This window comes from Suricata suricatta, chromosome 8 (assembly GCF_006229205.1).
Source record: "Suricata suricatta isolate VVHF042 chromosome 8, meerkat_22Aug2017_6uvM2_HiC, whole genome shotgun sequence".
Taxonomy (NCBI): domain Eukaryota; kingdom Metazoa; phylum Chordata; class Mammalia; order Carnivora; family Herpestidae; genus Suricata; species Suricata suricatta.
The window spans coordinates 17,002,557-17,021,833 of record NC_043707.1 but is presented as its reverse complement, the minus strand read 5'-3'; the positions used below and the strand labels follow the sequence as shown (position 1 = coordinate 17,021,833).

Sequence of the window (19,277 nt, the reverse complement as noted above, 5' to 3'; positions counted from 1 at the left end):
TTTTTCACGTGTATTTAATTTTATTTGTTGCCTTTTTTTGGTTTTAGTGTATTCGGATTTTTTAATTGCCTCTGAACTGAGCATACCCAGGTATAGCAGTTTCTAACATTTGTCTAGGACCAAGACATGGCTTCTAATGACCACTAGATAACTATGGCTTAATCTTTTTATTCACTATTATAAATGTCCAACACGTTAATTTTGAGCCCCGAAATTTTCATTATTCCTTAGGCTAAGTTTAAGAATCACAGTTGCTAAGAAATGAACATTTTATTTATTAAACTTTTTAAAGATGTTTTAATATATTTTTGAGGGGGGACGCACAAGTAGGGGAGCAGCAGAGAGCAAGGGAGACACAGATTCAGAAACAAGCTCCAGGCTCTGACCTGTCAGCCCAGAGCCCAACACGGGGCTCAAACTCACAAACTGTGAGATCATGACCTGAGACAAAGTCGGATGCTTAACCAACTGAGCCACCCAGGTGTCCCATAAGAAAGGAACACTTTAAAGACATTTGTCATATTTTGCTCTTGAGAAAGTTTCTCCCTATTTTCGTGTCTGTCAGTAGTGACGGAGGGTGCCCATCCCCCATGCCTGCACCTGCATTGGACGCGACTTGTTTTCCCCCATCATTGCCGGGTTCTGAGGCAGTTAATGACATTTCATTGTGATTTTTTTCATTTCATTGATTACTAGCAAGTTTTAAATTTATATTATAAACTTTTTTTTAAATACTCATTCATTTCTCTATTTTTCCTTTTTGAAGGTTTAACTTATTTCAGGTTAATTTATAAGAGCAATTTACTTAAAATAATATCATTAAATATAGAAAGCAACAAAGTATGTGTATAAAAATTCATGATATAGAAATCTATAACACAAAATGAAAGTCTCTTATAAACCCAGATTGCTAGAAATAACCACCTTTGGGGCACCTAAGTGGCTCGGTCGATTAAGCATCTGACTTCAGTGCAACTCATGACTTCACAGTTTGTGGTTTCGAGCCCCGTGTTGGGCTCTGTGCTGACAGCTCAGAGCTTGGAGCCTGCTTCGGATTCTGTGTCTCCCTCTCTCTCTCTGCCCCTCCCCCACTCATGCTCTGTTTCTCTCTGTCTTAATAATAAATAAAAACATAAAAAAAGTTAAAAAAAAAAAAAAGAACCACTGTTAAAAATTTGGTATCTATCCCAACTATTCTTAAGTAGTGAGGATTTTACCCCCACTGTTTATCAAGCATGCTACAGATGCACTTGCTTTTCTTTTTTTTTCTTTTTAACTCTTTATTTTTTGGGAGAGAGAGAGAGAGAGAGACAGAGCACAAGTAGGGAGGGGCAGGGAGGGAAACACAGAATCCAAAGTCAGATGCTTAACCGACTGAACCACCCCAGCGCCCCTAAAGATATATTTTTTAACTTTATATTTTGCCTTTAACATTGTTTCTATTTTAGTAATTAATGCATGTACATGGTATAATTAGAAATATAAATTATGAAGTAGAAAAACATATTTCAAGACAACAAGTTGATCTTATAATTAATAAGCAATAGGTATTCATTATAGAAAACCCCGGAAAACACAAAGAAGGAAAAAGATCATTCTCAGTCGACCATTTAGAAACAGTATTTTGTGTGATATAAATGTACAGATTCTGTATGGATGAGAGGGTCTCTTTATACTGTAATGTTTAAAATAATTTTTTAATGTTTATTTTTGAGAGGAGGGGCAGAGAGAGAGGGGGACACAGAGAGAGGGGGACAGAAGATCTGAAGCTGACCCTGTGCTGATAGCGGAGAGCTCAATGCGGGGCTCGAACTCACGAACCAGGAGACCAGGACTTGAGTTGAAGTCAGACACTTAACTGACTGACCCACCCAGGTGTCCCTTTAAATGTTTTTAACAGGATATTTTGTTACTGTTATCAGGCCCCCCCAATATAATACTCAGTACTGTCACCTAATACACAGTTTTTCCATTTGTTCTACAAAAGTCTTTATAGCTCCTTCCCCACCTCTTCCTCCCATTAAGATCAATTGATGTGCATATGTTTTTGTTTGTCTTGTCTCTTTATCTTGTCTCTTTAATCTCTTAATCTGAAACAGCCCTCTCACCTCTCTTTTGTCTTTCATGATACTGACATCTTTGAAGAATACGGTGTAATTTTCTAGTGGAATGTCCCTTTTTTCTGGAACTGTCTGATTGGTTCCTGAAGATTAAATTTAGATTAAATATTTTGGCAAGCATACTATATTGATGATGATGTGTATTTCCTGTGGCATCACATCAGGAGACACATAATGTCTAATTATTGGTGATGGTTGAATTAATTACTTGGTAGATGTATCCAGTGTATCGAGTAGATCTCCCTATTATATAGGTACCTCTTCCTCTTTATAATTAATAAGTAACCCATGGGGTGATGCTTTGAGCCTATAGAAAGATACTAATCCTCAAAGAACACTTAGTGACTTTAGCATCCATTGATAAATCTTGCCTGAATAAACTTTCACACGACTGATTATAAAATGGTGATTCCCTAATTCTGTCATTCCTTCTACATCTGTTTGCAGGCCTTCTTTTGTAAAGAAGAGATCTTTCTTTTCTCACTTTTTAAGAGTTTTCTTTATTTAGGTACTCTCTACACCCACTTGGGGCTCGAACTCATGACCCCAGGATCAAGAATTGCATGCTCTTCCTAAGCCAACTATTCGCTCCCTTTCTTTATTTTTGTTAAGTTTTGTTAAGTTCATTTATTTGTGAGAGGGAGCGTGTGTGCACAGTGGGGGAGGGGCAGAGAGAATCCTACGCAGACTCTACACCATCAGTGCAAAGCCTGATGCAGGGCTTGAACTCACAAACTGTGAGATCATGACCTGAGCTGAGATCAAGAGTTGAATGCCAACCAACCACACCCCCCAGGCAACCCCCTTTTCCTCACTTTCACTGTGAATTCATGGGTTCTTTTTTTATTCATTGTGATATGATTTACTATTGCCATTATTCATTTTAATGCTTGAATTATTTCAAAATTGGACAGTAGATGCCCCTTTGAGCCGCCTCCTGTATCTTTTTGACATGTCCCCATCAGTCTTTGAGAACTTCCTTCCTGTTTGGCACAAATTGTTCCAGGAACACATACTTCCCCTGCCTCAGACCTATGTTTTCCCAGTGAGCCTGGTTTCTTTTAGTGGGAAATGGTATTTAGAAACCAAGGTCTGACATCGAGGGTGCTCATCATTGCTAAGGTTCTAGGCCCTTTTGGTGGACAGAGCTAGGAACTATATATTTCCAGTTTATACTGATCCTTCTAAATCAGATCCACTTTGCCTTCTGTCTCCCTAGTTGCATCTCTTGTTGTACGGTGAGAACTCTGGTTCCCAACTGTGTGTGTGTCCAGTTATTTTTCATGACTGCTTCATGGATAGGTCACAACATACTTAGTATATTCACTCAACTACAAACCAACTAGTACTGGAATGCTGAACACTGAGCAGAACCAGACACAGGCCTGCTTTCCTACAACATCTGTTCTGGTGGGAGATAAGCAAATTATTATAGGAATAGGTGTGTAACTACAAAACGAGATGAATATTTTGAAAAAAAAAGCAGAGTGGCTCTAGGAGAATGTATGAACAAACAAAGCTGATTGAGCCTGGTGACTTGAGCTGAGTGAGTCCTGAAAGAAGAATGGGAGGTGACCAGATGCAGTAAGGGAGAACAAGGTCCTTCCAGACAGAAGTGACCTGAAGGGAGCTCAGTGCTTCTGAGAAACTGCAAGAAGGCTGGAGGCCAGGAGGAGGAAACTAATTGTGAAGGAGGAAAGGCTGGGGCAGTAACAGTAAAAAGAGCTGGCATTTATTGTTACCACATGCTATACAAAGATTTTTATGTGATCTCCGTGAAGGCCTTGTCAGACTGATGCCATTATAACCTCAATGTAGAGTTGAGAAAGCAGGCATTGAAAGTTCTGTGGCCGGCACGCAGTCACATAAGTAGGAGACAAGTGATCTTGGACGGGAGAGCCTTCTTCACCGCCTCCCTCTTTCCCCTTCTGAGGCAGTCCCCCCTAAGATGAAATCTGAAAAGTTCTCGTAGAGTACCTTTCATCTTTTGTTCTCCAGCAGCTTCTGACTCTGTGCCTCATCAGTTTTAACTTTTGATTCCCTCCAGATGAGTACAACCTGGTGAAAGTCACGGAGCTGGTGGAGGCTGTGTATGGTCCGTATAAACCTTACCAGCTGAAGTATGGCGACCTGGAAGAGAAGAACGTCCTCATCCAGATCAGCGCTGTGCCTCTGGTAATGTCACGGTGCTGCCGGTGGCCACTGAGGAGTCATCCGGTTTGCTGGCCACGGGGTTGGTGAGGTGGGAGGGTGGCATCAGGTGTGAAAGAGTGGGAACAGGTGTACAAAAAACAGGCTCTAGGTACCCCGTGGGCTCTTCAATCCGAGTGTAAAATGAGACCACAGATATGCTACCAATTTTCTCTTTAAAATCTCAAGTAAAGGTCCAGCAGAATGAGAGACTTAAATCTTTTGGAGATAAGTTGGCGATCTCCCTAATTTAATTCTTATGGCAGTCTTTTGTCTACAGAACATGTGGAAATGGGCACAGGAACCGTGCATTCATGGACAGTGCCCAAGGGGCCGGTTCGCTTGTGCAGGCCTCCACGGGGAAGAGAAGGCATTCCGTTGCAAATATTAGGGTTATCTAGCATGAAGCGAGTTGACATTTAAGAGTAGATCTCACACTAGTTAAACTCTGCTGCCTCTTGCCATTTTTCTGTTTTCCAGGGACGTGCCTAGAAAGTCCGTTCCGCCTCAGTTACATTCGTGCCCCTGAAGGAAGCATTTTCCTTTTCCTACATTCTTCTGCAGTGTCTGATATGGAGAGTTTGAATTCTAGCTTTAGAGCCCAGGGAGAGATGCCATCTTAATCACAGGAAAAGAGGAAAGAGATGAAAAACACAAGGATTTTAATCCTGCTTTTCTGCTAGTTCACATGGGTGATCTCACTGGCCATGTAGATGTCCTCCCCTGGGCTCAGGCTCCCGGAGGGCTGTTGCCGCTTGGGGCTGTGTTTCTGCTGCCTGACTTGGGTGGTTTTACCACGGGCGAAGAGGTTTGGAGGTCTCCCCCATCTTACTGTTGTCTGTTCATTTGTTCTCGAGCCTGAGGCAGCTTTTGTTTGTCCGTGTTTGCTGACCAGGAGCACGGGGAGGTCATTGACTGCGTGCAGGAGCTGAGCCACTCTGTGAACAAGCTCTTCGCTCTGGCTTCGGCAGCTGTTGACAGATGCATCAGATTCACCAACGGCCTGGGGACCTGTGGCTTGCTGACAGCGCTGAAATCCCTCTTTGCCAAGTAAGGCTGGGGTGTGGGGACAGGGCCGGCCACTCCGGAGGGTCCTATATGCCCCAGTTAAAAATGCGTGCGTTCTGTGTTCTGTTTTGAGCCCTGGAAAAGCACCTGAGCCCGGGGGGGTGTTCTTAAGGATGTCCATTGCAGTGCTGTTCGTAATGGTGGGACATGTGAAGCAACCTGAATGGCTATGAATTTGGCAATGGCTAAATAAGATACGGCATATTCATACAAGGGGACTCTATTTGGCAGTTAACAGTATTAATGGGTCCACACATATCAACACTGATAGATTTCATTGAGTCAAAAAAAAAAGAGCAAGTTGCAGAATCCTGTGTAGAGTCTAATACAGTATGTAAAAAGAACGTACGAAAAATAGGGTATGCTTTCCATAGCAGGGTTCAGCAAACTTTTTCTGCAGAGGGCTAGATGATAAGCATTTTAGGCTTTTGGGCCTTCTGGTCATTAGAGACCTTTGTAGATGATACATAAATGAATGGGCATGGCTGTATTCCAGGAAAACTTCATTTACAGAATGGCCTAGAGTCCCAATCCTTGTTCTGGTCCTTTTTTTTTTTTTTTTAATACTTTAACATGCATTATATATTCCTGTAGAATAGGTATTAACAAACTCTTTAAACTTTTTTTTTTTAATGTTTTATTTATTTTTGATAGAGAGAGACAGAGCATGAGAGAGGGAGGGGCAGAGAGAGAAGGAGACACAGAATCTGAAGCAGGGTCCAGGCTCTGAGCTAGCTGTCAGCACAGAGCCTGACGCGGGGCTCGAACCCACGAACGTGAGATCTGACCTGAGCCGAAGCCGGAGGCTTAACCGACTGAGCCACCCAGGCGCCCCGGTATTAACAAACTCTTAATGCATGAGCCAAATCTGGCCTACCCTCTGTTTTTGTAAATAAAGTTTTATTGCAACACAGGCATCCATGTCCATTCCCTTACCTATGGTCTATGAAGGTAGAATTGAGTAGTTAGGACAGAGACTTTGGGACCCTCAAAACCTAAAATAATGGGACCTTAATAGAAAAAAGTTTGCTGATCCCTAATGTCTGGAAGGTTAGATCACAAACTCAAAACATCCATTATCTTTAGGGAGATATGGAAGGAGGGAAGACCAGTGTGGTGTTCAGAGAAGATTTAGCTTTATTTGTTAATTTCTGATTTTTAAAAAAGCATATAGTCATGCATTTCTTATGTAACTAAAAATATAAAATTGAGGAAAATACATCATGCTAAGTGAAGGAAGTCAGTCACCAAAGACCACATGCTGTAGGATTCCACCTGCACAAAGGGTCCAAAACGGGCAAATTGGTAGGAACAGGAAGTAGATGGTTGCCGCTGGCTGAGGAGAGGCGGGCTTTTGGAGGAGATGGGGGATGACTATCAGAAGGTACAGGGATTCTTTTTTAGGTGATGGAAATGTTCTAAAGTTGATTGGCGATGGTCACACAGCTCTGTGACTACGCTAAAAACCACTGAATTATACTCTTTAAAGGGTGACTCGCGTGGTGTAGGAATTCTGTCACAGTAGGGCTGTGGAGAGAAAGAAGACGCTAAATCACGTTGAGTTAGGAGAAAGAACGAGTGAGCAGGCGGCATAAGGCTGGATTTTCTGACCCGCGCGGTTGAGGCGTGAGGGCCCTCTGGTCCGCTCCAGTCTCCCACTTAGAGACAAATACATTCTTAGCTCTCTAAAGGCCTTCCTTTGGTAACTCATTCTAGAATGAAGTTGCTTTCAGTCTTGAGAAATTTTTTTTTTTTAATTGAACCGAATGCTGTTTTGCCGTAGTAAGTAGGGAGCTCTTGGCATTCCAGAAATACTGGACACGCACCTATGAGCTCTGGGGCCTGTGGAGCCAGAGCTCTCCGCAGTGGGCGGCCCCACCTCTGGAGGGCAGCTCCCCGTGTAGACGTTAGGGCAGCCAAGGACACTTGTCCTGCCTCAGACAGAGGTGCAGCCAGGTGAGCCCAGATGTGTTCGCTTCTCTGAGAAGCATGAGCAGCAAGTCTAATCAGACAACACTGACCACTTTCTGTCTCCACCACCAGCCAGGACTTTGTGGATAGAAAGAATTTTTTATTGAGATCTAAAAATGTTATTATAAAATAACAAAAATAATGCTGTAGAATAATTTTTTAAAATACAAAAAGGTATAAAAAGTTAAAGTCTTCCTCCCTTCCTTTCCACCCTTAGTCCTTCTGCTCAGAAATACCCACTTATGCACATTTTGCTTTTAGTTCTTTAAAAGAAGATTGAGCTGTCTGGGTGGCTCAGTCGGTTAAGTGTCTGACTTCAGCTCAGGTCACCATCTCATGGTTGGTGAATCGAGCCCTGCGTCGGACTTGCTGTGGTCAGCGTAGAGCCTGTTTTGGATTCTCTGTCCCCCCCCCCCCGCCCCTCCTCTGCTCGCATTCTCTCTCTCTCAAAATTAAATAAAACATTAAAAAATGTATATGGATTAAAGATTTTTCAGCTCTTCCCTCTGTACTTTAAAGAAAATTTTTTTATCATCCTTAACTATTATAATTTTTTAATTTTAGAGAAGGAGGATGCCTGGGTGGCTTGGCCAGTTGAGTGTCTCTGACTTCGGCTCAGGTCGTGATCTCACAGTTCGTGAGTTTGAGCCTCCATTCAGGCTTGCTGCTGTCAGTGCTGAGCCTGCTTCGGATCCTCTGTCTGCCCCACCCTGGCTCAGGCGCTCTCACTCTCAAAAATAAATAAAACATTAAAAGTTCTTTTTAGAGAGGAAGAGCAGGAGTGGAGCAGAGGGGGAGAAAGAGGAAGTCTTAAGCAGGCTCTGCACACAGTGTGGAGCCCAACTCGGGGCCCGATCCCACAGCCCTAGGATCATGACCTGAGCCAAAATCAAGAGTTAGATGCTTAACTGACTGAACCACCCAGGTGCCCCTCAACCTTAACTCTTGTATCTTTTTTTTTTTTTTTTATGGTTGAGAGACAGAGAGAGAGAGCACGAGCAGGGGAGGGTCAGAGAGAGGGAGACACAGAATCTGAAGCAGGCTCCAGGCTCTGTGCTGACAGCTAGCTCAGAGCCTGACACGGAGCTTGAACCCACAAACTGTGAGATCATGACCTGAGCCAAAGCTGACGCTCTACTGACTGAGCCACCCAGGTGCCCCTTAACTGTTGTATTTTAAGGGACCGGGTTTATTTAAGGCAGTTCATCTCTCTTATCCCCTGCCCCTCTCAGCTCTTGTGAGTGATATTTTTACTTCTGGTTCTTCTGTTGGTTATTTTGATTACTTTATTAAAAAAATAACACAGATCTAGATTAAAAATTCAAACTATACAAAGGGTATGTGGTGAAACTGGGTCACCTCCAGAAGGGAAGATTTTGAAGCTACCCCAACAGCTGCCGTTTTAAAATTAGGGCAATCAGTGTGAAGTTAACCGGAGCAGGTCGGGAGGGGACACCGTTCAGTCGTGGGGAGGGCATTAAGGACGGCAGGATGGGGCATGTGGGGGAGTTTGGAGGAGGCTGGCCTAACGTGAACTAGGGTGAAGCCATAGAGTATAGCAGCTGAGAAGGGGCTTCAGAATCAGGGGCTCCGCAACTATGACAGGATGCAGGCTCTGCGGCTGGAGCCACCTGGGCCCAGTCCTGGCTCGGCTGCTTCCTGCTGGGACTCTTGGAGCCTCGGTGTCTCTTCTCTGAGTAAACTGAGGCATCCATCTTCATGGCAATTGTGGCTACCAAGTGAAAGCTTGTAATTAGAGGCCCTAACACCGCGACTCTTACTGGTAGGGATGCCCGAAAACATTTATTGTGAGAGAGAATTGGGAGGTTTGGGGACTGATGTGATAAAACTGTGATGTGATGCACTCTGTGGTCAGGCGGACACCCCCTCCCTCAGGCTCTGCTGCCTGCTCGGCCTCCCGAAAGCTGTCCTGAGCTCCTGCAAGGCAGGGCCTCGCGCTGCGGCACATTCCTCTGAGACCTTCCCATCATAGCTGCAGGGCAGTGGCACAGTCCGTTAAGCTCCTGTGGCGGAAGCACAGTTGTGTTCCTCAACATCCCCCTGTCCGTTGGTCCTTGAGGCTCATCCCCCTCCCCCAAGGACTGACAGCTGTCACTTCTCTTGGTACAAAGGGGAGGTACCATGGTTGGAATTTTGGTTTCGTGGCTCTCACCTCTAAGGCCTCAGGCCCATGTCTAGGGGCTGTGGCGCCCCTTGCAGTCAGCGGAGAGGCCTGGGCAGTTTCCGCTGCCTGTGGCCGTTCCTTCCCCCACACCAGCTTGCTCTTCAGGCCTGGGCCCTGGGCGTCACATCCCACTTTCCTCACTTGGAGCTAATGGTTTGGGGAAGGAGCGAGGTCAGGCTCCTTGGGAGGCACACAGCTGGCCTAGGTTTTCAGGGAGCCTGGTGGTTTCCAGAGAACAAGACTCCCCCCGCCATATCCTGATGTGCAAGGACCTGTATTTATTCGTTCATGTTCCAAGGGCTGTACATCCTTAAAGTCGCCACCACCCCACGTCAGCTTTCATTTCATACTTTCCGGGGAGCATTCATGTGTGTTACTGAATTTACCTTATTTTATCATCAGGGCAACCCCGTGAGGCAGTATAGCTAAGACTTCATTAAGGTTGAGAAAGCTGAGGCCCAAAGACACCCAGACACTTTCCCAAGGCCGCAGTGCAAGTCTGGCATTCGTTCGGGAACCGTTCCCAGGCGTCTCTCTGATGGCCAGCCCTGTCCTGCTTTCTGGGGGTATGGTTAGGAGCCACAGAGGGATAGTCCCCGTTCTCCGGGAGCTTCCCGCGTGGTGACAGCGCATGCACCGAACACACATGAGAGGAGCTGTCTGGTCAGACCTGTGCGGCTGCCGGGAGGAGAGCCGGCGGCAGGCCGACGGGGCGGGGCCTGCAGCTTTGCATCGGTTTCACGCTCCTGCGCCATTAAAGGTGGGCTCTCGCCTGCTAGGGAGCTTGGCTGCTTCATCTAAATTTGGAGGGGAGGGGGTGGGGAGAATGCCGCAGAAATACCGTGGACATCAGCGAGCTGCTTTACAGTGTCCATGGTGACGGCTGGGTATCATAGTGCGACCGTGATGTTTCAGGACAATTCTTTGGGCCAGGGAGTAGTTTACCAGCCCCACCTCTCACCCAGCTGGTCACCAGTCTTAATCCTAGTGGCTCTCCCCTTCTTCCTCGTCTTGAGCATCTCCCCTAAAGCTGCCCTTCCAGGGGAGAAAGATGGCCCTGCCACACAGGGAAGGCCCTGCTGCGGGCAGAGTTTAAGGGCAGTCCACCCCTTTGGCACGAGCCTCTGCGAAACGGTCTCCAGGTCCTTGGCCATTTGTCTAAAGCCATGGGATTCCGAGTGTCTTTAGATCTGAGCAGTTGACACTGACACCCCTCGGTGTTTTGTTTTCTGTCCCCACAGGTACGTGTCCGACTTCACCAGTGCCCTCCAGTCGATCCGAAAGAAGTGCAAGCTGGATGATATTCCTTCCAACTCGCTTTTTCAAGAAGATTGGACAGCTTTTCAGAACTCCATTAGGTAAAACGAGGGCTATGATTTTTTTTGTTTAAGAGAGAGTATTTGAGTGCAGCGAGGAGTAGAGGAGGGGGAGAGAATCTTAAAGTTTTCTTATTTATTTATTTTGAGAGAGAGAGAGAATGTGAATGAGCAGGGGAGGAGCAGAGAGAGAGGGAGAGAGGGAATCCCAAGCAGGCCGTGTGCTGCCAGTGCGGAGCCTAAAGTGGGGCTCGAGCCTGCGAACCGTGAGAACCTGAGCCCAAATCAAGAGTTGGACGCTTAACCGACTGAGCCCCCCAGGCGCCCCGGGAGAGGGAGAGAATCTTGAGCAGGGGCCCGATCCCACAACCCTGGGATCATGACCTGAGCCTAAACCAAATCAAATGCTCAACCAACTGAGCCACCCAGATGCCCCAGCAAGGGCTGTAATTTAATCACATGCCCCGTGTAGTAGGCATAAACATGCATCATATAATATGTAAAAATGGTGAATGTGTTTATAAGGGGTTCATTTCTTTTTTCTCTTTCGTTGCTTGTTTTAAAGCCAAACCTCTAGACTCTAGAAACAAGCGGTTACATGACAGCAGCACCAGCAGCCCCAGAAGGACCGCTCTCACTCCTGATGCACAAACGGGCTTTAGGAGCCTCTTATCCCCTCTGGTGACTCACAGTTTTTATATTTGACTTGAAATTTTTTCCCCTTAGCCTATACTTTTTCAGGCATCAAGTAACTTAGAGCTTGTATGTTAGAAAATACACAGCTGATTGGATACTGTTTTTATTATTTTTATTTATTTAAAATTTTTTTTTAAAGTATTTTTTAAAGTAATGTCTACACGCACGTGGAGCACTCGAACCCACAACCCAGAGAGCAGGAGTCGCACGCTCTGCTGACTGAGCCAGCCAGGTGCCTGGGGCCCTGTTTTTAGATCTAAGCATCATCCTACCAAGTGGTAAGGCAGCATTATCTGGCCTGCAAAGGACCGTGTAAGAGTTCCATGACAGGCATTGAGGTGACCCTCCCAAGTGGTTGTTGAGGGCCAGATTCTGGGGTAGCCCCTGCGACCTGTGAGCCGACAGATAGACCCCTGTTGCCTCAGGCCCTGAGGCCTGGTGAGAATGTGATTGGCGGTGGTCTTAGAAGGTTTGGCCCTTGAAAGTTCTAGCCAGAAGATGCAGACTGCCGGCCTGTTGCCAGATCTGACTTACGGATATTGTTTGTTTGATCACATCATTTAAAAAAAATTGGGGGTTAGTTGTCCACATTTAAAAGCCAGTTTTAACATAATCCAGATTCTGGGTTTTTGTTTTTTTTAACGTTTGTTTATTTTTGAGAGAGAGAGAGACAGAGATACAGAATTCAACACAGGCCCAGGTTCTAAGTGGTCAGCACAGAGCCTGGTGTGGGGATCGAACCTACAAGCCTTGAGACCATGACCAGAGTGGATGGTCAGACGCTTAACTGACTGAGCCGCTCAGGCACCCCAGTTAGGATTTCTTTTTTTTTTTTTTTTTTTAGTCTTTATTTTTATTTATTTATTTATTTATTTTTGAGAGACACAGTGAGAGACAGTGGGAACAGGGGAGGGTCAGAGAGAGAGGGAGATACAGAATCTGAAGCAGGCTCCAGGCTCTGAGCTGGCTGTCAGCACAGAGCCCCATGTGGGGCTCGAACCCACGAACGTGAGATCATGACCTGAGCCGAAGCCAGACGTTTAACCGACTGAGCCACCCAGGCGCCCCCGCAGTTAGGATTTCTGATGTCACCTCAACATTGGATGCTCTAGAAGCACTGGGTTCGCTCCCTGGGGCTGGCGGCTGCAGTCCCAGTAGCCTGGCCGCATGCTCCCTGTGCCCTGTTCTCCCACTGCTGTGCGTGGCAGTAGTCTTCTGTGAGGCCGAGGTGAAGAGCAATCCAGAATTTCTTTTCCTTAAAACCACTCTTCATGGATGTACATTCCGAAGAGGGAGGCCGCTCTTCACCCACTTGCCTGACCCCTGGCCTGGGGAGTGTGCACAGGGTGCCCGTGACACTTGTAGGTCTCCGTGTGGTGGCCCGCACATCCCCCTGAAAGCTGTCTTTAGTCAGGGCGATCCGGGGCCTCCCAGAGATAATCTCTTCATGGGCTCCGATCTGGACTTTTATTTCGGGGGGATGAAATTTTGTGTTCTAGATGCTAACCGTATCCCCAGTCATCTTTGGTGGCTTGCTATACCAGAAAATACTAGGTACAGGTTATTCTGTTGCACCTGAGGCAAGTGAAAGGTGGAATATTTCACTTTCTCATAAACCTTGCTTATGATGGAATGCCTAGATACCCTGGTGATGATAGGTGCTTTTAGAGAAAGTTAAAAATTAACTAGAGTTTAGATGTTTTTAATCCTCGGATTTGTCCTGACATTATAGTTTGGTGTTGAAGGACTCAGCCCCTGGACTTTGAGGTCCAGTATAAAATTACTTGAAAATTAGAGGATTATTAAATACAGGTATGATGGTCATTCAGGCTTATCTCTGAGAAACCAAATGGATTAATCTTCATCTGCCTTTCATGTGATCATGAAACTTCTGGTATCAAAATAGTTTTCTTTGCCTTGTAAATAGCAGACATCTAACAAATACTGAGTAATGGATTTTGGTTTTTAAACTTGAATTTTTTTAATCCCCTTTATGTATTTCACCTGTCCCTCTCCTCATCCCCCCTGGCAATCACCAGTTTGTTCTCTGTATTTAAGACTCTGTTTTTTTCTCTTTTTTTTCTTTTTTTGTTTTTTTAATTCCACGTATGAGAGAAATCACGTGGTATCTTTCTGACTGACTTTTTTCACTTAGCATTACACCCACTAGATCCACCCATGTTGCTGCAGATGGCAAGATTTTCCATTCTTTTTTATGGCTAATAGTCCATTGTGGACGTGCATGTATGTGTGTTTATACGTGTATATATGTATATATACCACATACACTTTACTCACTATGGATGGACATTTGGATTGCTTCCAGGTCCTGGCTATTGTAAATAATGTTGCATTAAACATGGGGGTGGGTATATCTTTTGAATTAGTATTTTTGTTTTCTTTGGGTAAATAGCTAGTAGTGAAATTACTGGAGCTTATGGTAATTCTTTGTTTAATTTTTTGAGGAAGCGCCGTATTCTTTGCTACATTGGCTGTACCAGTTGCATTCCCAGCAGTGCAGGAGGGTTCCTTTTTCTCCACATCCTCGCCAATACTCATTATTTCTTGTATTTTTTTTTAAAAACTTTTTTAATGTTTTTTATTTATTTTTGAAAGATAGAGACAGTGTGAGCAGGGGAGGGCCAGAGAGCGAGAGAGACACAGAATCTGAAGCAGGCTCCAGGCTCTGAGCTAGCTGTCAGCACAGAGCCCGATGTGGGGCTTGAACCCACGAACCGTGAGATTGTGACCTGAGCCAAAGTCGGACGCTTAACCGACTGATTCACCCAGGCGCCCCTATTTCTTATATTTTTTATTGTAGCCATTCTGACAGGTATGAGGTGATATCTCATTGTGGTTTTGATTTGCATTTCCCCTGATGCCGAGTGATGGTGAGCATCTTCTCACGTGTCTTAGCCATTTGTCTGTCTTCTTTGGAAAAATGTCTATTCAGTCCTCTGCTCGTTTTTTTAATAGGATTATTTGGATTTTTGATGTTGAGTTGTAGATGTTCTTTATATACTTTGGATATTAGCCCCTAATTGGATGTATCATTTGCAAATATCTTCTCCCATGTAGTAGATCGCCTTTTTGTTGATGGCTTTCTTCACAAAAAGAAAACTTTTTATTTTGGTGGTGGTGTCCCAATAGTTTAATTTCACTTTGGTTTCTCTTGCCTGAGGAGACATGTGTAGGAAAATGTTTTCATGGCCGATGTCAAAGAAATTACTGCTTGTATTTTCTTCCAGAAGTTTTATGATTTCAGGTCTCCTATTTAAGCTTTTATCCATTTCAAGTTTATGTTTGTGTGTGGTGAGAGAAAGTGGCCCGGTTTCATTGTTTTACATGTTGCTGTCCAGTTTTCCCAGCACCATTTGTTGATGAGATGTATTCATTTTTCTTCTTTGTATATTCTTGCCTCCTTTGTTGAAGACTAATTAACCCTATATGTGTGGGTTTATTTCTGAGCTTTCTATTCTGTTTCATTGTCTTTGTTTGTGCCAGAGCCATACTGCTGTGATTACTACAACTTCGTACTGTATCTTGACATATGGTGCTGTGACGCCGCCAGCTTTATTCGTCTTTCTCAGGGTTGCTTTGGCTCTTTGGGTCTTTTGTGGTTCCATACAGATTTGAAGATTATTTGTTGTAGTTCTATGAAAAATGCTGGTGGTATTTTGATAGGGATTTCATGAAATCTATAGATTACTTCAGGTAGTGCAGACATTTTAGCGATGCTGGTTCCGCCAGTCCACGAGCATGGAGCATCTTCCCGTTTGTATCATCCTCAGTTTCTTTCATCAGTGTTTCAGTTTTCAGAGTACAGGTCTTCTTTATCTCTTTGGTCAAGTTTATTCCTAAGTGTTTTATTATTTTTGATATACATTGATTTTGTATCCTTTGACTTTACTGAATTCAGTGATCAGGTTTAGCAGTTTTTTGGTGAATGAACTTTTTAAAGTGTCATCTGGAAATAGTGAAAGTTCTACTTCTTCCTTACCAACTTGGATGCCTTCTGTTTCTCTTTGTTGCCTGGTTGCTGAGGCTAGGACTTCAGTACTATGTTGAATAACTGGTGAGAGAAGACAACATTCTTGTCTTCTTCCTGACCTTAGGGGAAAAGCTCGCCTCCATTTTTCGCCATTGAGGATATTAGTTGTGGGTTTTTCATAGATGGATTTCATTATGTTGAGGTAGGTTCCCTCTAAACTTACTTTGTTGGGAGTTTTTATCGTGAATGGATGTTGTACTTTGTCAGATGATTTTTCTGCATCTATTGAGATGATCACATAACTTTTTAAAATGTTTATTAATTTTAAGAGACAGAGAATGTGAGTAGGAGTGGGGCAAAGAGAGAGGGAGACGTGGGGCTCAGTATCATGAACTACAAGATCAAGACCTGAACCAGGGGCACCTGGGTGGCTCAGTCGGTTGAGGAGCTGGCTTCAGCTCAGGCCATGATCTCGCAGTTCATGGGTTTGAGCCCCGTGTCAGGCTTTGTGCTGACAGCTAGCTCAGAGACGGGAGCCTGCTTCAGATTCTGTGTCTCCCTCTCTCTCTGACCCTCCCTGCTCACACTGTGTCTCTCTCTCTCAAAAATAAATAAAACATTAAAAAAAAAAAGAGTCTCTTTCTTAAAAAAAAAAAAAAAGGCCTGAACCAAAATCAAGAGTCAGATGCTTGGGTGCCTAGGTGGCTCAGCTGGTTAAGTGTCCGACTTCAGCTCAGTTCATGATCTTACGGTTCATGGGTTCAAGCCCTGCATTGGCCTCCATGCTTGGAGCATGTAGCCTGCTTCAGATTCTGTGTCTCCCTCTCTCTCTCTGCCCCTCCCATGCTCACACTGTCTCTCTTTCTCAAAAATAAAATAAACATGAAAAAAAAAAGTCTGGACACTTAATTGACTGAGCCATTCAGGCACACCTGATCACGTGATTTTTATCCTTTCTCTTGTTGCTGTGCTCTATCACACTGATTTGCAAATAGTGAACCACTGTTGCATCCTGGGAATAAATCCCATTTGATTGTGGTAAATGATTTGTTAAATGTATTGTTGATTTTTAAATTTTATTTTATTTTATTTTTTAAAGTTTTAAAAAATTTATTTAAGTAAATAATCTCTACACCTCATGCGGGGCTCGAACTCACAATCCCGAGATTATGAGTTGCATGCTCTTACCACTGAGCCAGCCAGGTGCCCCCCTGGTTTTTAAATTTTAGATATGAAGTGTTTTCAACCCGTTTTCTTAAGGACAAAACCCCAGAACTCCCCAGTATTTTGGAAATGTAAGATCATTTGACACCTGTAGATAGAACTGTAATTCAAAGCAGAGAGGTACATGACTTGAGGGCATTAGAAGGGCACTTTTACTGTCTCCGAGAATTACTAGTTAGTGACAAACGTCAGGTATACTGTCAAATGGTTAAGCACTTTTCCAGAACCCAGCACCACCCAAGGACTGAATAGTTAGAATTTTTATGAATGAGACAATGTTTGTCTTGTGTCAACATTCCAGGTACTTGAACTTGAAGTGCTTTTTGTTTTGTTTAGGATAATAGCCACCTGTGGTGAGCTCCTGCGGCAGTGCGGGGACTTCGAGCAGCAGCTAGCAAACAGGTAGGCGAGGGGTGTGGGCGAGTCCCGGGTTCTGGGCTTGAGAAGAACCAGACAGAGCGCACAGCATGGCACTGACAACATATGGTCAAATCTGGAAGCCACACAGCTCGAGGACTGTCTGTACCTAGATATAAGGTGTCATTATTGTCATCATTAAACATTTACTGAGCACCTAAAAAGGGCAAGGCTCTGAGCTATTTGGCAATGGCGACAAAGTTTTGGTTAGATATGGAAGTTTCAGCCCAAATCAGGAAATAGTACATGTTGTCTCCAAATTATAATTGGGCTGGGTTCCCACTGCTTGTTTGAAAGTTACTTATTGGGACTCGCAATAAATTTCTCCATAGAAACAGCATTATAGGTGGTGGTGGAGTCAGCTGGGGCAGCCCATAGACTCCGGATTAATCCAGCCCGCCTTCCGGGTTCTGCAGCAGAATCCTGTGCTGTGTGTGTTGAAGGAGGGTTTCTGGGATCAGCCCTAGGAGTCTCCCTTAGCCCCCCGCCCCTTTCTCTATTTTGATACCTGCCAGGGTTTTCCATTGCCTTGCAGCGGCCCCGTACAGACGAGTTTTCCCTTCAGAGGGCTCCAGCCTCCCAAATGCCTTCCTTCTTTCTTCCAGCTAAATCTCCCATTCCTTTGGGACAGCTGATTCCTGTGTTCTCCCGGAGCTGGGGGAGGAAGCCTGTTTCACACAGTTGGGGGAGGGACTGGCAGCAGCCCCGTCACCCCTTCCTGGGATAATTCCCAGAAATTCCAATTAAATGTCCTAAACCGGTCCGAGTGGGGGGGGTTTCTGGCAGTGGTCCACTGTGAAATGGAAGCTGGCGGGGGAGGGAGCCTTTGGTGTGGGGTGTACACAACAACACGCCTGCCCTGAAGGAGGTAGGGGTGAGTTTCTGAGGAACAGGGGTTCCTTCAGTGCTCCTAGGCAGGTGGGGTTTTTGTTTTGTCTTCTTTTGTTGCCACTTCTTGTCATCTTTCATTTCTAAGCCCACCCCCAGTCTCCCACAGTGCTTCTCATCCTGGGCAGGTGTCTTGTGGCCAGCTAGGATGCGCAGCTGTGTGTGACTCCCAGACAGCCCAGCACAGACGTGATGTGCGTTCCTGGAATGAGTAAAAGCTGGGCTCCCCAGGCGTGTAGTGTAGTGTGTGTAGATAATATAAATACAGTAACCGTTAACCCTCTGCGCACACTCCTGCCGATGTGCACACACGCACACATGTTGGGGAGCCTGTGCTGGAGGCCGAGTGGCTCTGGGTTTCCGAGGACTCCTAGGAAGAGCTGGAAATGTAACATTTATGTATTTAGAAGAAAGGCATGTAGCTTATTATTTTATCAATTTCAGTAGTGATTATAGCCTGGCCCCAGCTCATTGCAATGATTGAAATAGTTCACAAGTATGCAAAATAAAAATGGAAACTCTACTTACTCTAAAAATCCTCTCTAGAAGAAACTTTATTAACATTTCCCCCTGTCCATAATATTTACTGAGCTCTGACATTGAGGACTTTTCATGAATTAAGTCATTAATCCTCCCAGTGGTCAGAGAGTTAGGTACTGTTCTTATCCCCATTTTTACAGACGAAGAGACATTGAGTCATGGAGTCTGGCACAGTTCATAAATGATCTGTGTAGGTAGTTGTGTCTGAGGTCATGGAACCATGGGGCTGTGATTTGAACCTGGACGTCAGCTGAGCTGTCCGGAGTGTATCACCCCTGCACTGTCTTTCTCACAAATGAGCATGTCTCCTTGGACTTGGGCTTCTCCGCATCTCCATAGCAGATGTCTTTCCATATCAGGACACATAGGTTTTCCTTAATCTCTTAATGAAAGTGAATATTACATTGTAGAAGGAAAAGAATGAGGACGTGGTAGATAAAGGACGAGCCTCTCTCTCCACCTGCATTTTGCAGCCCAGAGAAGCTGAAAGGCTCTCCTGAGTTTTGGCATGAGATGAGAACAGACTGGGCGGATCTAAGGGAGCCTCTTTGAGAGACGATGTCATTCTGAAAGCACTGAGCCTGGAAAGGGAAAAGAGCGACGGTCACCATCTGTGTTCCCATCAGCGAGGCCACGTGTGTGGCAGCTGCCTCTAAAGCTTATCTTATCTG

At 44.9% G+C, this 19,277-nt stretch overlaps 1 protein-coding gene across 1 annotated transcript in view; it reads left to right on the top strand.

The window, feature by feature from the left end:
- The window catches only part of COG7 (component of oligomeric golgi complex 7), a 78,768-nt gene that overhangs the window by 34,190 nt on the left and 25,301 nt on the right, over positions 1–19,277 (top strand). Inside the window, exons 8-11 of the mRNA XM_029950139.1 lie at positions 4,168–4,295; positions 5,206–5,360; positions 10,776–10,892; positions 17,098–17,163. Of these exons, the coding sequence (XP_029805999.1) occupies positions 4,168–4,295; positions 5,206–5,360; positions 10,776–10,892; positions 17,098–17,163 (466 nt within the window). The remainder of the gene's footprint in view (positions 1–4,167; positions 4,296–5,205; positions 5,361–10,775; positions 10,893–17,097; positions 17,164–19,277) is intronic.